Source organism: Glycine soja, chromosome 13, assembly GCF_004193775.1.
Source record: "Glycine soja cultivar W05 chromosome 13, ASM419377v2, whole genome shotgun sequence".
Lineage (NCBI taxonomy): Eukaryota > Viridiplantae > Streptophyta > Magnoliopsida > Fabales > Fabaceae > Glycine > Glycine soja.
This window is the reverse complement of record NC_041014.1, coordinates 26,914,059-26,928,389: the sequence shown is the minus strand read 5'-3', so window position 1 is coordinate 26,928,389 and position 14,331 is coordinate 26,914,059. Positions and strand designations below refer to the sequence as shown.

The following is a 14,331-nucleotide window of genomic DNA, read 5'->3' as shown; positions in this document are numbered from 1 at the left end:
GTCTTATATCCACAAAAGGTGCCATTCCAGCTATCATAGAAGTTTTGGAGAATGGTAGTTGTGTGGCTAAGGAGAACTCAGCCGTAACTTTATTGAGCTTGTCAATGCTTAATGAGATTAAAGAGATTGTTGGTCAATCAAATGAGTTCCCACCTTGGGTGGATTTGTTAAGGAATGGAACAATTACAGGGAAGAAAGATGTTGTGATAGCTATTTTTAACTTATCTATCAATCATGCAACTAAAGTACTGGATATTAAAGCTGACATTGTCACACCCTTGCTTGAATTGCTAAAGGAACCAAACTTGGGAATGATTGATGAGGGAGCATGAACAACAAACAAATTTAATTTAGGAGAAAAGTGACATTGGTACTTACTGCATGACGGAGGCAGCCGGAAACAATGGAAGGGATGAACTAGCTGTGACGTGGAACAGGAGTCACACAAAGCATTGCAAACTAAAGCAAAAGGAAGGGCACGACAATCGAGTGAAAAGTAAAAATTAATAAAATAATTAAAAATGTTATGACTTCAATCAAAGACGGTTTTTAAAAATCATAATAGTTAGGTCAACTAACAAAGATGGTTATTATAGAACTGCCTTTGTAATGTTCACATCAAAGGTGATTTTATAAAAACCGTCGTTAACAGCTTAAAATAGTTGATATTAATTTCAAAAAATGTCTCAGCATCATTTATTACATCGATTTTTTGATAACCAACGTAAATACGACGACATAGAAATACACTTTTATAGTAGTGTCATCCATTTAAGAGTTTGTGCCTTTCGTGCACTAAATATTTCGTGCTATGCAACACAAAGAAACACACAATTACTATCACTATTCTCTTTCCTAAAGAACTAATTTTTTCCTCAAAAATTCTAGTATAGCAATTTGCTTCTATTTTCTTGTTCCACATATTAAAGATTTGACAATAGAGGTTAGTTTGGATATACATAAAACCTTCACACATTTAAATAAAGATCTTAATAATACAAGAACTAATATCCAGGGAACACATATCTTTGTAGTTTTTTCTATTTTAATAAAGTTTAGATGCAAAACATATCCATTTTATTCTGATGTATGTGTCACGAGCACGGTTTTAACCTTCAACGTCATCCTTATCTGATTAAAGGCATGAGGAAGTATGCTACGGACAACAACTGCAAAAAGAAACAATACTCCAATACGAGATTAGGTTCCACTTAATTTGTATGAAAAAAGTGAAAGAATTCAGTGCAAACAATTTGAAAATAAATATGTAGATAAATTTAAAATACGTCACATCCTAATATGTTCTTCACTTCTAACGTTGTCGAATTTTTTCATCAAAGGATGAAATTAGATCGACATTGGTATTCATAAAGAAAAGAGAATGTGAATCATGACCTCTTGTGCTAAGATCTTAAATGTCAAAATATAAAATATTAATGTTTTGATGAAAACAAAGCCAACCAACGACACATCGATAAAGGAAAAAAGGCCATGGCAATCATAAGAAAAGTTTATTGAAGACTAAGATGAAGAATGAATAACAAGCGAAAGGCTGTAACACCCAAAAATAATAATGAGTTAGGAATTTATTAATACTTAAAATAAAATACATAGAAAAAGTATAGTAAATATTAATGATTAAAATGATTATTAGAAGAAAAATATTACTGATTAAAATAAAACATTAGATTTCTATTATATATACAATGTAAAGTAAAAATAAAAAGTATAGTAAAAAGAAAAGATTAAAAAAAAGATATTGAAGGGTATATTTTTATATTATAAAAATGGGTGGCAGATGTTTAAAGCTTCCAAGGGAAGCAATTGTTTTTATAAGCTTTCAGATTGTGCGTCCACCTCACCAATCTCGATTATTGGCCTCATGAACTCCATAGGAAGCCTGTGAGTAAATAATAGGAATTGTGACAAGTCCCCAATGGTCCAAGATGAGTATCTTGTGTTAAGGGATATGGGGGCTATGAATATCGCTCATGTGGTGGTGAAAATTTTCATGGAGTCAAGTATGCATTTCCTTGCATGATATTATTATCATTATTTCAAAGTTATACCCTTTTGTGGAATATTTCTTTGGTCATACTTGATTGTTGAAATTTAATGGTTGTACATAGGATATTCTCGTAAGTGGCTAAATGCTGTTGCTAACGGGTCATTACAATTTACCCTCATGTTTCGTATTTGAATTGGAAAACGGAAATCAACAGAAATAACTACCTTATTTCACAAAACATGGGAAAAATAAACATACGACTATTTCTTTTAAATAATAATCTTGATATTCAACTCCTAAAATGAAAATTAGTATTTAATAGGATTACCTTCCAAATCAACATATAGAAGGATCTCATGGAAACTTTGTTTGTCAAATCTACATATTTGGCCTGATACCAAAGAACGGAACCAAGAGCAGCATGTCCCAGACCCTAAAACATTGGCAATGAATTCAAACATTGTTGTAAAGTTTAAACAATTTCATATCATGTATATCGATCCATAAAACAATAGACCTATGATTTGTCCTAAATGAGTATCTCCTTTAAAGATCATCTTGTACCCTTCGCAATACTATCAAGATTATAAAGTTGGAATAATCTATGCAATATAGACATATCTCCTAGGGAAATATTTATTCATTTAATTATAAATATCTACCATATTATCAGGTGACAATATTAAACAAAATAGAGTCTACTACACTCCGGTAAACTATACAAAGAGGTCAAGGGGAGAAAGAATATGTGTACTCTTTGTCAATTTTTCGGCTTATAGCTTAAGGCCTTGGTTGGGATAATTTATTTTGCAAATTATGGTTTTGTTTTCTTATCAATAATATAGTCTATAGTCTCACTTGTCGGGTGGTGTCAGACTCAAATTAAATATGTTTTAGGTCAATTAACAAATTTTATTTTGGGATCTCTAATAAATTTTTTTCTTTATATTGAGTCCTTAATAAAACAAAAAAATTATATTGAGTATTTTTTATTATGTTTAAGTCCTTCTAATATATTTATTTTTTGTTTTGGTTCCTGATAAATTAGCAAATTTTATTTTGAATCTGTATCAAATATTTTTTTATCGAAGTGATTAATACAAAATGAAAAAAAAAATTATACGGAACAAAATAAAAAAAATAGACATATTAGAAGGACTAAATAGAAAAAAACAAGGATGAAAAATAAAATTTTTGTTTATTAGAGATTCAATGAAAAAAATAATTTGTTAAGATCCCAAACAAAATTTCATAATTTTTCAGCAACTCAAAACATATTTAAGACTAAAGATTCTATTGTAGCAATAGTAGGAAAAACAAATATAATAGTTATAACAACAAATATTACACTAATATATTGATGTGAATGATGAGTCACAAATTATAAAAAGTAATTTTTATAATATTAATAATAGATCTCTAATCAAGGTCAACCTTGAACTTTGATGGGAGAGATGATGACCCTTGACCCATGACTTAAAGGGACCCAAAATTTTTAGAAAAATATAAAGGTGTATTATAAAAAGATCTATATTATTTTCATAAATAGACTAAAATTATTGTTTGATTTTATATCTCTTTTTATTTAAATTGAAACATGATATATGATCAAAAAGTATCATTCTTTTATTTGTTGGTTTCTTTTTTTTCTAATGGTTTTATTCATAAACCAATGCTAAATAAATTTCTAGTTAATTGTGGCATATTAACATGTAATAGACCTTTAATAACAGACCTGTTTGCTTTTTTTTCCAAATGATAAAAAACACAAACTTAAACTTTAATTATAAAGGAATTAAAACTAAAAGTTAGTAATATTAATAATGAACATAAATATATAAGCTTTAATTAAAATAATGATAGTTTGTAGATAATAGATGACAGGGATAGAGCAAAGCAATTTTTAGGAACCAAATATAATATAAATTATAATTTTAAAATTAATATATTAAATTTAACCAACAACTAAAATTATCACTATAATTGATCACATATCATAAAAATCATATCATATTTATATAAATTAAACAAAAAATACAAGACTATAGACTTGCATTTGGAGAAAAGATATTTAGTTTATAAAATTTATAATAACAATTTCAATGACAGAAAATCTTTATATTATTTAGATATCATGCTTAAAAATTTTAAAGTATAATTGACTCTCCATTTTTATTAAAGGGAAATTTATTTTTAACTTAAGAATAATATATTCTCTTCTTCAAACAATGGAATAACATTTGTTTATTTTTTTAATTAAAGCATTTAGGAAAAATAGAGACTTTAAAAATTATTGAAAATGATGGTTGTATATTTTTTTGAGGTGTATCATCTTCATGATAAGAGAACAAATGAACAGGAGAGAGAGAAAGAGAAAATGTAGAGTCTAATACAAAATTTGATGAAAAAGGAAGATAAACAAAGAGAAAAAATTTGAGAAGTTGTGAAAAACAAGATTATTTAATATCATCATAGAAAAATTATGTATACATATTGTATTTTTTTTTATAAGGGTGTCTTTATGTATAAATGTTTGCGTATGAATTTTTAATGTGTAAATTAAATGATAGATGGTGACATGAGTAAATTGAATGAAAAATGTTATATCTCTTTTTGAGATTTATTAAAATCATGCTATTCGCTTAATGTAATAAAATATATATTATTTTAAAGAAATTACGTATGCATTTAGGATTTAGGTAATATATATTTATATATTTTTAATATTTACATATAATAAGGGGTTTTTTGACTTTAGCCTAGGTCTCTAAAATGTCAGTACCTGCCCTGCCTTTATTCCTAGTTAGACAAATATATAATTCATTATATTTAAGGAAAAAAATAAACTTAAAGGTAATATAAGTCTCTCCAAATTACTTACTATACAACCAAGATATTATAAGACATTTGTTTTATATTTTAAAAATTGCTAATCAAAATCAAACTCCTATTCCTGGGTGCAAAACGAATAACTCCCTAAGTGAAAGAAGGATACACACTTATATATAATTGCTACCTATACTGTAATAAGCATATTACCGTGACAATTTTAATCCAAAGGCAAGAAGATGCTGCTCCTGCCAAGAGGGCAACTCCAAAGGCCATTTCAAAAAGTGAAACACAAATCCAGAATACCTGACAATGATTAGTCAGGAACAACCAAAGGTCATGCAAGAAGGCACAAGCAATTTTGTTAAGATGTTGCATTTGAAACACATACCCGTTTTTGACCTAAACGTGCTGAAAAAGAATGGATGCCATATTTCTTATCTCCTTCAATGTCAGGTATGTCCTATATAATAAATCCAATAAAAGGTTTTACATTAGGTGGACATATTGAACCCAAAGCTTGATTCTAGAAACAAACATATGTTTTGAGAAACTAGAGGCCTTTACCTTGAACAACGCTATGCCTACAGTGTAGAAGCTCATGAATACAATAACAAAAACCAGTGATCTCGGAAAGACAAATGGTCTCTTCAACACAAAAGTCTGGACATTGTTACATGAATTAGTTAGAATAAAAAAAAAAAGTATTTAGCTTCCTTTCATCTTTATTATTTTTATTAATAACATCGGAAGGGTTGTTAGAGAATATAGCATTCTTGGGATTATGTGGCGAAAATATGTTAGTACATACAAAAGATGGTATTTGTTTGATGGTTTATGACTTAAATGTAATTGTATGTAATTATTTATTGAGAATTAATTACAAGCTCTTTATTATTTAGGTGAGATAGTCATACTTGGCATAATTATCTTTCAATATAAATGTACATATCAAACTAGCCAAATTAAAGTGAGTTCATTTTATCTCTTCATATTTAGCTTTTCTTTCAACTTTCTTACTCATATCCCATCATGATTCATTCTGAATTCAAATAGTTAAATCCAACCTTAAAAACTTGGGATGAGCATTATTATTCTTGTTATACGCATACAAGCTAATACAATAAATAAATAAATAAATATATATATATATATATATATATATATATATATAAAGCATAATTAGCTATAGAATAAAACCTGCATGTGAAGGAAAAATGTAATTGGAAATATAATTGTAAAACTAAGAAAAATGCACATTGCTGCAAGTAGAGGATGTCTCTTCCATCTCAACAAGGGTACCTGAAAAGTTTCAAAACAACGCTATCACCATCAAACAATATTTTTCAAAATGAGCTTTTTTTAATTAGTGTTCTTGTTTGAATATATTCATATATGTCTATCTAATAACTTAGTTTGTATTTGAATAACCAATTTTAATTAGTAGAAGCACGTTTGGGAAAATTTAAATTTCTCAATTTCAGTTGTTTTTTGTTTTTATAGAAAATAAGGTGTTTAGATTATCCTAATTATAAAAAAAGCATCAAGATAATAGGAGGATTATATATCTCTCTTATACATAGTCCTCATTTAACAATTATAATAGTTAATGGTAAAATTTGAAAATTTAAATAACATAAATTATATCAAAGGATATTATCATATTAATTCTAATATTTATGTTTAGGATTAAATAATTTTTGTCTCTATAAATATGCAATTTTTTTTATTTTAATCCTATAAAAAAGTTACACTTTTTGTTCCTACCTTATTTTCGTCAACAATTTTAGTCGCTAACACTAATTTGGGACAACTAAGTGTTGATGTGTGCACTAAATATGCATGTCAATCTATCATGTGGACATCTTGTGTCACTTGGGAGTTGGGATTTACATGGTAGCCATATGACATGGGATCAGAAAGTGACATATTATGATGATTAATATCAGTATCTTGCCTAATTATTAGATCAAGAAACTTATTTAATCAATATATTAATGATCAATTAGTTTCTTTAGATTTAAACATATAAATAATTTATAATTAACATAATAATTATAAATTTCTTAATTCATATTTGAATTAGAAAATTACTTTTTTAGAAAAATAATAAAGAAGAATAACTCACCAAATATCAATTTTGTATTTTTTTAATTGTTTTTCACATATAAAAACTATAAAAAAAGAAGTGGTAAAATGATAATTCTATACTTACATCCATGTTGAATTATATGTTTTGTAGAGAGAAATAGGAATCGAGAGAAAATATATAAGCCAAAAATTAAGAGGAAGGAAAAAAATAATTATCATTAAAAAGTAGGGAAAATTATAATAAATGAATATTAATTAAAATGAATTTTATAAACTTATTATATACTAGTAGGCAAATAAGCAATTTTTACTAATATTAATGGTTTTCTCTCTCTTTCTTAAAAAATTATAATTGCTAAGTACTTTTTTATTTTTCTTTTTAATTAAATTATTCTTAACTATATCAATAGTTCATTGGTCCAAGTAGATCTAGGTTTTTTATTTCCTAAAGCAAAATTTTATATTCAAATTTTATGAATTAAAAAATGTAATTAAAAAAAGACTTTACTAAAGATGATTAACCAAGTTTTTTCACAATGCCAGCAAATACTTTGAAATAATAACATGGTTAAAAAATTATTCTTGGTTACACTAGAAAAATTATATTTCTCTATTAGTCCTTTATCTATTTCTTTTTTGCCATTTTTACAAACAAATTAATAAAGGTTAAAAGGATCAACTTTTGTAAAAAAGAATAATATCATATTTGTATGAGTAGAATTTTGACCCAACAGTTGATAATACCACTAAATATGATAGACATAACTTGCTAACATTCTTGGTATAAAAAAACTTGATAACATTTTGATACTAAAAAAAACTCTATATACATTAACAAATGCTTGTAGAATTTGTTAGCATGTATATAATTTATTCGAGTAGTCTAGGAGCCAACGATGTTATTTATTCGATAAAAAAACTCGGTTGTTTCATTTCCTTAATCTAGTTTATATTATTATTGATCTACTATAAGCAGCCTTATCATGACCAATTGAACCAATAACTCCTAGGTCCCATGATAGCAAATCCAACTATTGCACCATGGCTTCCCTCCATAACCTTTACATACATAATTCTATCTTAAAACATTGTTCAAGGGACAAAGGAAGTTTAGATGCAATCTAAAATAACTCACGTTGATTGAATAAGCGGTCCATAGTGAAAAACACATTACAAGACTCCAAATCAGTGGCCAAGAACCTATAATCCAGCCAAGCCAAAAACTCTGCAAATTAAAGAGAATAAAACAATAAGCCTCCTTCTACTTTGTCAATGAAGTTCATCTTGAAAAATATTGTCGTAAAATGGATGGTTTTATATGGCACCAAAATTAAAGATGATCCAGCAATAATAACACCAGTTCTAAAGGACAATTGTCCAGATGCCAATGGAAGATATGGTTTATTTATCTGCAATAAAACATGTAATATAGATTAGTATAAGGCACTTCCTCCAAAAAGTATGTAAGCTATAAAATGTATGTTTTTTCCACCATATCAAAGGATATAATAATTAATTAGACTTGATAAACCAAAATATAAAAAGTAACCTGGTAGTCAAAATCGTATGAACTGTTTAAAATTTGCAAATGAATAAATACTCATGTATAACTATGGTCTTTGCATGTTTATGAATATTCAACTTTAGATAAGCCGTACAACAATTATGTCATTTTTAATTTTTTAAAAGGAATAATACAAAAGCCGATCCAAAAGGCATAAAAAGGAAATTTATTATCGATCCATATTATATATTTATTTATAATTTTAAGTTTCATACCTTGTCTATTTCAATGTCAGACAACTGATTCAGTCCATTAATATAAACATCCAAAAACGTGTAAGGTACCAAGGCCTGAAACGTTTTAAAAACTAAAAAAGTATTAATTAATGAAGTCAATTAAAGGGTGGTTTACAATTGACTATTTAAAGAGAAACAACATATTTGGAGTCTTGCCTGTAACAAACCAATAATAAACAATGGAGATATATCTGATAGTTTCTGCACGGCAATGAGACTTGCAGAAATTGTGCTTAACGTCTGGCGAAAGACCAATAAAATTGACTCATTTAAAACATTAAACATGTTATTGTCATCCAAAATAGTGTTGCATACAAATGAATTGAATTAAATATTAACCATAACATTTGATGTATATTTATGAGCATAATACTAGAAAAGTTTGAACTTACTCGGCCAATCATTATGTAAGGGTAGCAAAACAAATAAAAAGCTGCCAAGAAATTTTTTACAGAGTCCAACATGTTTTTGGAATTAGAAGTTGGAAGTCCAGAATCAAAAGATGGTTTAGAGGTTGCTTTCACGACATATTTTTTATTCCATTCTTGATATGCAGACCCTCCTTCAATACATTTGTAATGATGATTCAAACTTGGGTGTTGGAACCTCAAAAGATTGTATTCCATTTGAATTTTCCTTTTGTTTTGCGAAGCTTTTGATGCACAAGAACCTAGAACATCAAATTTGGATGTACTTATTAGAGATCATGCGCACAACAAAGAGTAGATTTTTGTTTTGAAATTATTGCAACCAAGATCACGATGAAATGATAAATCGAGAAAGAATAATCAATTTAAAAATTGAAAAAAAAAGTCACTACCAAAATTTATATTTTAAGAGAATGTTAAGAAAATTTGATAATATTAAAAAATTTGTTCTAAAAATTAGAGTCAAATTCTAGAGTCATTTACGCATAATAAAGTATATTAGTAGGTATAAGTAACATCTGTTATACAAACATCTCTAATTGATCGTGCAAGACTTAACAATTTAGAGAATATTTATGTTACCTGCTAACTAAAAAAACAAATAGTTTTTTTTTTATTTTTCTTAATTTTTATTTATTACACCCTTTTCATTTTTTGAAATATAGATAAATAAAAGAAAATTTAGTATTTTAAAAATGGATGGATTTTCTTTTTTCTAAACAAGTGACTTTTTAGGTGCTTGAAAAATCAAAGTCGCGTAATTTTGAAAAGTTCTATGTTAGATGGTTAACTTCAACTTGGGAAAAAATGGTTTTTCTCTGAATGTTTCTTTTTAATGGTTTGTTTTAATTTTGAGAGGAAAATTATTTTAAAGAGTTTTTAAAAACTAGAAATGAGAATTACTTTTTAAGATTATTTTTGAAATTTTTTTAAACTCAGAAAAAAAAATATATTTGCATAAAATTGAAATAAGCAAATTATTGTATAATACTGGTAAAAAATTACTATTTAATAAACCCTTAACATCCAAATTCCATTAAATAACGCTAACAAGTAACAGAATCACTAAAAAATCTTGAATATCATTAAATTTTATTGTACTCTTAAAACAATCCTAATTGTCTTAATTGGATATCACAAAAAAATTATTTAAAAAAAAATTAAAAATAATTTGAAATCATGATTAAATACACTCAAAAAAAAAATAATTCCTATGTAGTTCGACAAAATTTCAGTGAATTACAGTATAATTTGCTCTAATTTATTTTATTACCGTTACTATTTAACTTATCATATACTTCATAGTTAAAATGTAATTTATGACTACTATATTAATTAATGTCAATATTTGCAAAGTAAAAGTACTAAATAGTTAATAATATTGCAGGATTCTAAATTAATGGAAAAATTGATTCTTTCTGCTAATATATTTCACCAAGCAAAAATGTCAAAGAGTGAGATACTAAGTAGTAAAGTAATATAATAATATATAATAATAAAGGTTAATTAAAGGAATAGGCCGGGGGTATACGAGACATACTTGCATGGTATATTTTCTCAGTGGAATGTTTACTCCTCCAGAGATTTCCACCTACAATTACCCATGGTTACTCATTAATTTGTCAGCAAATAATAATTTGTAATGAGAAAATGACCAAATAACCAAGGTTTTACACGAAAAATGGATGAAATCGTGAAATCAAAGAAGAAAGTAATGGGTACCAGTTGTGACTGGAGCATTAGGAGAAGACATAATAACATGCATCGAATCCATGGAAACTGAACCCGGCCACTAACAACACAAAGCACTTTGTACAGAAGACAAGGGAAAGAGATTTTATATGCTAGACTCAATATGTTAATTAAAGCCTTAGACGTAGTCAGACCTATGTTAAAAATTGGATTGAATATGGCCGGACAGTTTTTACATGGTCAACTAACTTTAAGAACACTGTTTAAAAAACTAAAAGAAATTGTCAGCTAGTACAATAGTATGATAAAAAAAAAGTTAAAATATAATTTTTGTCTTCATCAATATAAAAATGTTTAGAATTTGTCAATGTAAATAAAATTTATAATATATTTATCATTCTCACAAAATTAAAATCTTATTCTTTTCTCATAGCAAGGTTTGGACATCCAAACCTTATATGCATAATTTTTTTGCATCATTTATATATATGCACAATCAATATAAAATATCACATAATATCACATTTATATTAATTATATGTATAATTAATATAAAAAGTTATTATCATAGATTTGAATTTACCTAAATTTATGTTTGGATTAAAAAATATACATTTTAATGTTATGAGAACAAAAAATATATTTTAATAAAAAAAATCAGTGTAAATGGTCAATGAAAAAAATGCTTACTGTGACATTGTTTAATTTTTTTCTTAATAAAAATGAAAAATATGACATGGTATACATGATATCTTTGTTCAAGTTTAAATAGAGAAACTACTTGTTCCTTTTTAAGTATCTCCCCTTAATTAAGTCCACTTAAAAAATATTAGATGAACTCAGCAATATGCAAATTGAGTATTATTGTAGTAATCAATTTGCAACAATAAAAAAATTATCGTAGTAATCAATTTAGACGTAATGAAGAGTGTATTTGAGAAGATATTTTAATTAGTTTTTAATTTTTTTTATTAATTGAAAAAATTATTTAATTAACAAATTTTTTTTAATTAATAATTTCTAACAATTTTTGAGACAGTATGTAAAATAATATTTTTAAATGTTAATTTTTAACTTCTAATTGATATATTTATTTTCTTTTAATGGGCATATAATACTACAGCATGTCTAAGTGGAGGTGATAGCTAGCCGTTGGCTATAGTCGGGTTCTGGTTGCTTCTTGTGCCTGCTGTATGTGGCTTGTTATCAAGCCAGAAAATGGGACATTTGTGGGGCTTACGGGTGGACATTTATTCTTTAGCTGTTTCCTTTTGTTTTATTCTCTCATGGTCATCCAATATTTATATGTTATATCATAAACTCTGGAGTCGAATTTTTCACTCCAAAAATACGAAAAAAAAATATTTATCTAAATAATATGTGAAAAATATTTACATTGATACAAAATATTATGTTAGGTGAGAAATTAGTTTCTTTTATACAGATTTCTCACTAGCTTGTACCGTCTTTTTTTTATGCACTTTAAAAATCGGTTTTCCAAAACTAATTTTTAACGTGTATTTTTGTTTTTTTATTTTGCAGGAATGATTTTTAAATTAGGTTTATTTTTTTAAAAAAATCTCAGTTCAAAAAATGAATTGAGTTTTTTTATTTGATTTTCTTATTTTTTTGTTATTTCTTTTAGTTTTTTTTAAATTGTCTTTCTATTTTTTCTTACAGTTTCTTTTAAAAAAATTTGACTTTTTTTTTATTTTATTTTTTATTTTACTAATTTATATATATTAATTTATAAAAAAGGCATATGTTATTTATAATAGCATTTAAGAAAAAATACATATATTTAAATATTCAATATATATAATTTAGTTAAGTATTTATAAAAAAATGCATATATTTAAATATTCAATATAAATATAATATAGTTAAATATTTATAAAAAATGCATATATTTAAGTTATATAATTATTTTACCTACAAAAATTAAATAAATAAAACATGTTCAATTTTAATAGTATGTATTGATGATTGATGTAAAACTATGAGTACTTAAATGTAATTTATATAGAATAGTATTATTTTAAAAAAATAATTAATCATTAAATGAAATTAGGTTCATCTAGATTGAAGAAGACGAAAAAAGATAGAAGACTTATATAAATAAAGCTTAGCTAAACATCATAGTCATCTAAAACTAACACGATTAAAGTAGAAAATCTTTTAAGAAGTAACAACAGAATCTAAATGATGAATTGCAAGTTTATCCTAAAAAAGTAACAAGTAATTTGTACAATAGCTACACAGATTCATCACGCATCAGAGCACTTATCTCATCAACTATTCTTGATGATTTCATTGGTTTGCATAGCAGAGCAACAATTTCATCTTAAGAATGCCCAAAAGTTATATTTAACTCAATCGGACATTTAGTACTAAATTCTTAATAGACAAAAAAAAACATTTTTCCGTCATCGTTGTCGCATTTGATCTCTATATAGTCATATTCAACACAACCATCACCCACATAGATTGGTTGACGGTAAAAAAAAATTATTAAAATTTTGCAACCCCTGTTGGTGTCAACAATTGTTTTCCTTAAGGCAGCAAGCGACATATCCTCACTTATTGTAATGATTTTTGGATTTGTAGGACATTCAAACATTATTCCTTCATGTGATGGAATCATGTCATCATCATAATACACAAGAGCGGATACACTCTTCATATTTTAAGCAATAACATTATTGCTTAAAATATGGAGAGTGTATCCGCTCTTGTGTATTGTGATGTTGACATGATATATATATATATATATATATATATATATATTAGATGATCTACTATTTTCTTGTGACTTATATCAACAGCTGAGATCAAATCGACAATATAAACAGTTTAGATTGAATCTTAATTAATTATGTTTGGTTTGTGCTATTCGGAAAAAAATATTGTGCAGCCACATCATATCAAAACAAGCAATGTGAGGTCAAATTGTATGGGAAAAAGCAATGTGAGGTCTAATCGTCTCGAAGAAATGAATGTTCAATTCATATCAGAAAAATACAATGCTCAGTCAATTAATGCATTGTTCAGTGTTCATTCAATTAAACAAGGACAAAGTGACATTCATCATAATAGGACATAATTAACAAGGGCAAGTAATTAATGTCCTTTGTATCAACTAGTTTCACATCTGGGAGGTTGTCTATTTCTTATCAGTTGTCGAGGTACTCGTCCATGTTCTTGTGGTTCAAGTTATTCATTAAGAACAACAAGTTGCTCTTCATGGACAAAGTCATTAGTGGAAGAACTGTCAGCAATACCTTGGTGAAAGGATGCAAATGCAAGTATGGGCATACTTTGCATGTACGCATAAGCAGACTCCAATGTTCGAAGATACGTACCCATGAGATTGTTTGTAAAGTCTTCAACGCTAGCTCTAAAGAATTGCGGATTGTACCCATAATCTTCTTGATGATGATGAGGTTGTGATGTGAATTCATATGATTGAGCATGTGGTTGTAG

The 14,331-nt window shown here is 26.7% G+C and overlaps 1 protein-coding gene across 1 annotated transcript; it reads right to left on the bottom strand.

The window, feature by feature from the left end:
* Window positions 1–875: 875 nt before the first annotated feature.
* Window positions 876–11,008, bottom strand: LOC114382243 (glycinol 4-dimethylallyltransferase-like). Its single transcript, XM_028341526.1, has 13 exons — window positions 10,879–11,008; window positions 10,697–10,747; window positions 9,121–9,398; window positions 8,885–8,968; window positions 8,708–8,782; window positions 8,254–8,337; window positions 8,064–8,153; window positions 6,038–6,139; window positions 5,405–5,500; window positions 5,229–5,300; window positions 5,048–5,143; window positions 2,337–2,441; window positions 876–1,169 (listed from the first exon to the last, which is right to left on the bottom strand). Exons 1-13 carry the CDS (start codon window positions 10,928–10,930, stop codon window positions 1,128–1,130), a joined length of 1,227 nt encoding a protein of 408 aa, XP_028197327.1. The 5' UTR covers window positions 10,931–11,008; the 3' UTR covers window positions 876–1,127.
* Between the last annotated feature and the right edge of the window lie 3,323 nt (window positions 11,009–14,331).

What these genes read in the sequence shown, in the direction of transcription:
- LOC114382243 (XM_028341526.1), bottom strand. Translation starts at nt 10,930, where the DNA reads ATGGATTCGATGCATGTTATTATGTCTTCTCCTAATGCTCCAGTCACA. An exon ending in CTTACATAATGATTGGCCGA is followed by an intron (nt 8,969 to 9,120) that starts GTAAGTTCAAAC and finishes GTCTTTCGCCAG; the next exon opens with ACGTTAAGCACAATTTCTGC. An exon ending in TAGGCATAGCGTTGTTCAAG is followed by an intron (nt 5,301 to 5,404) that starts GTAAAGGCCTCT and finishes TTTATTATATAG; the next exon opens with GACATACCTGACATTGAAGG.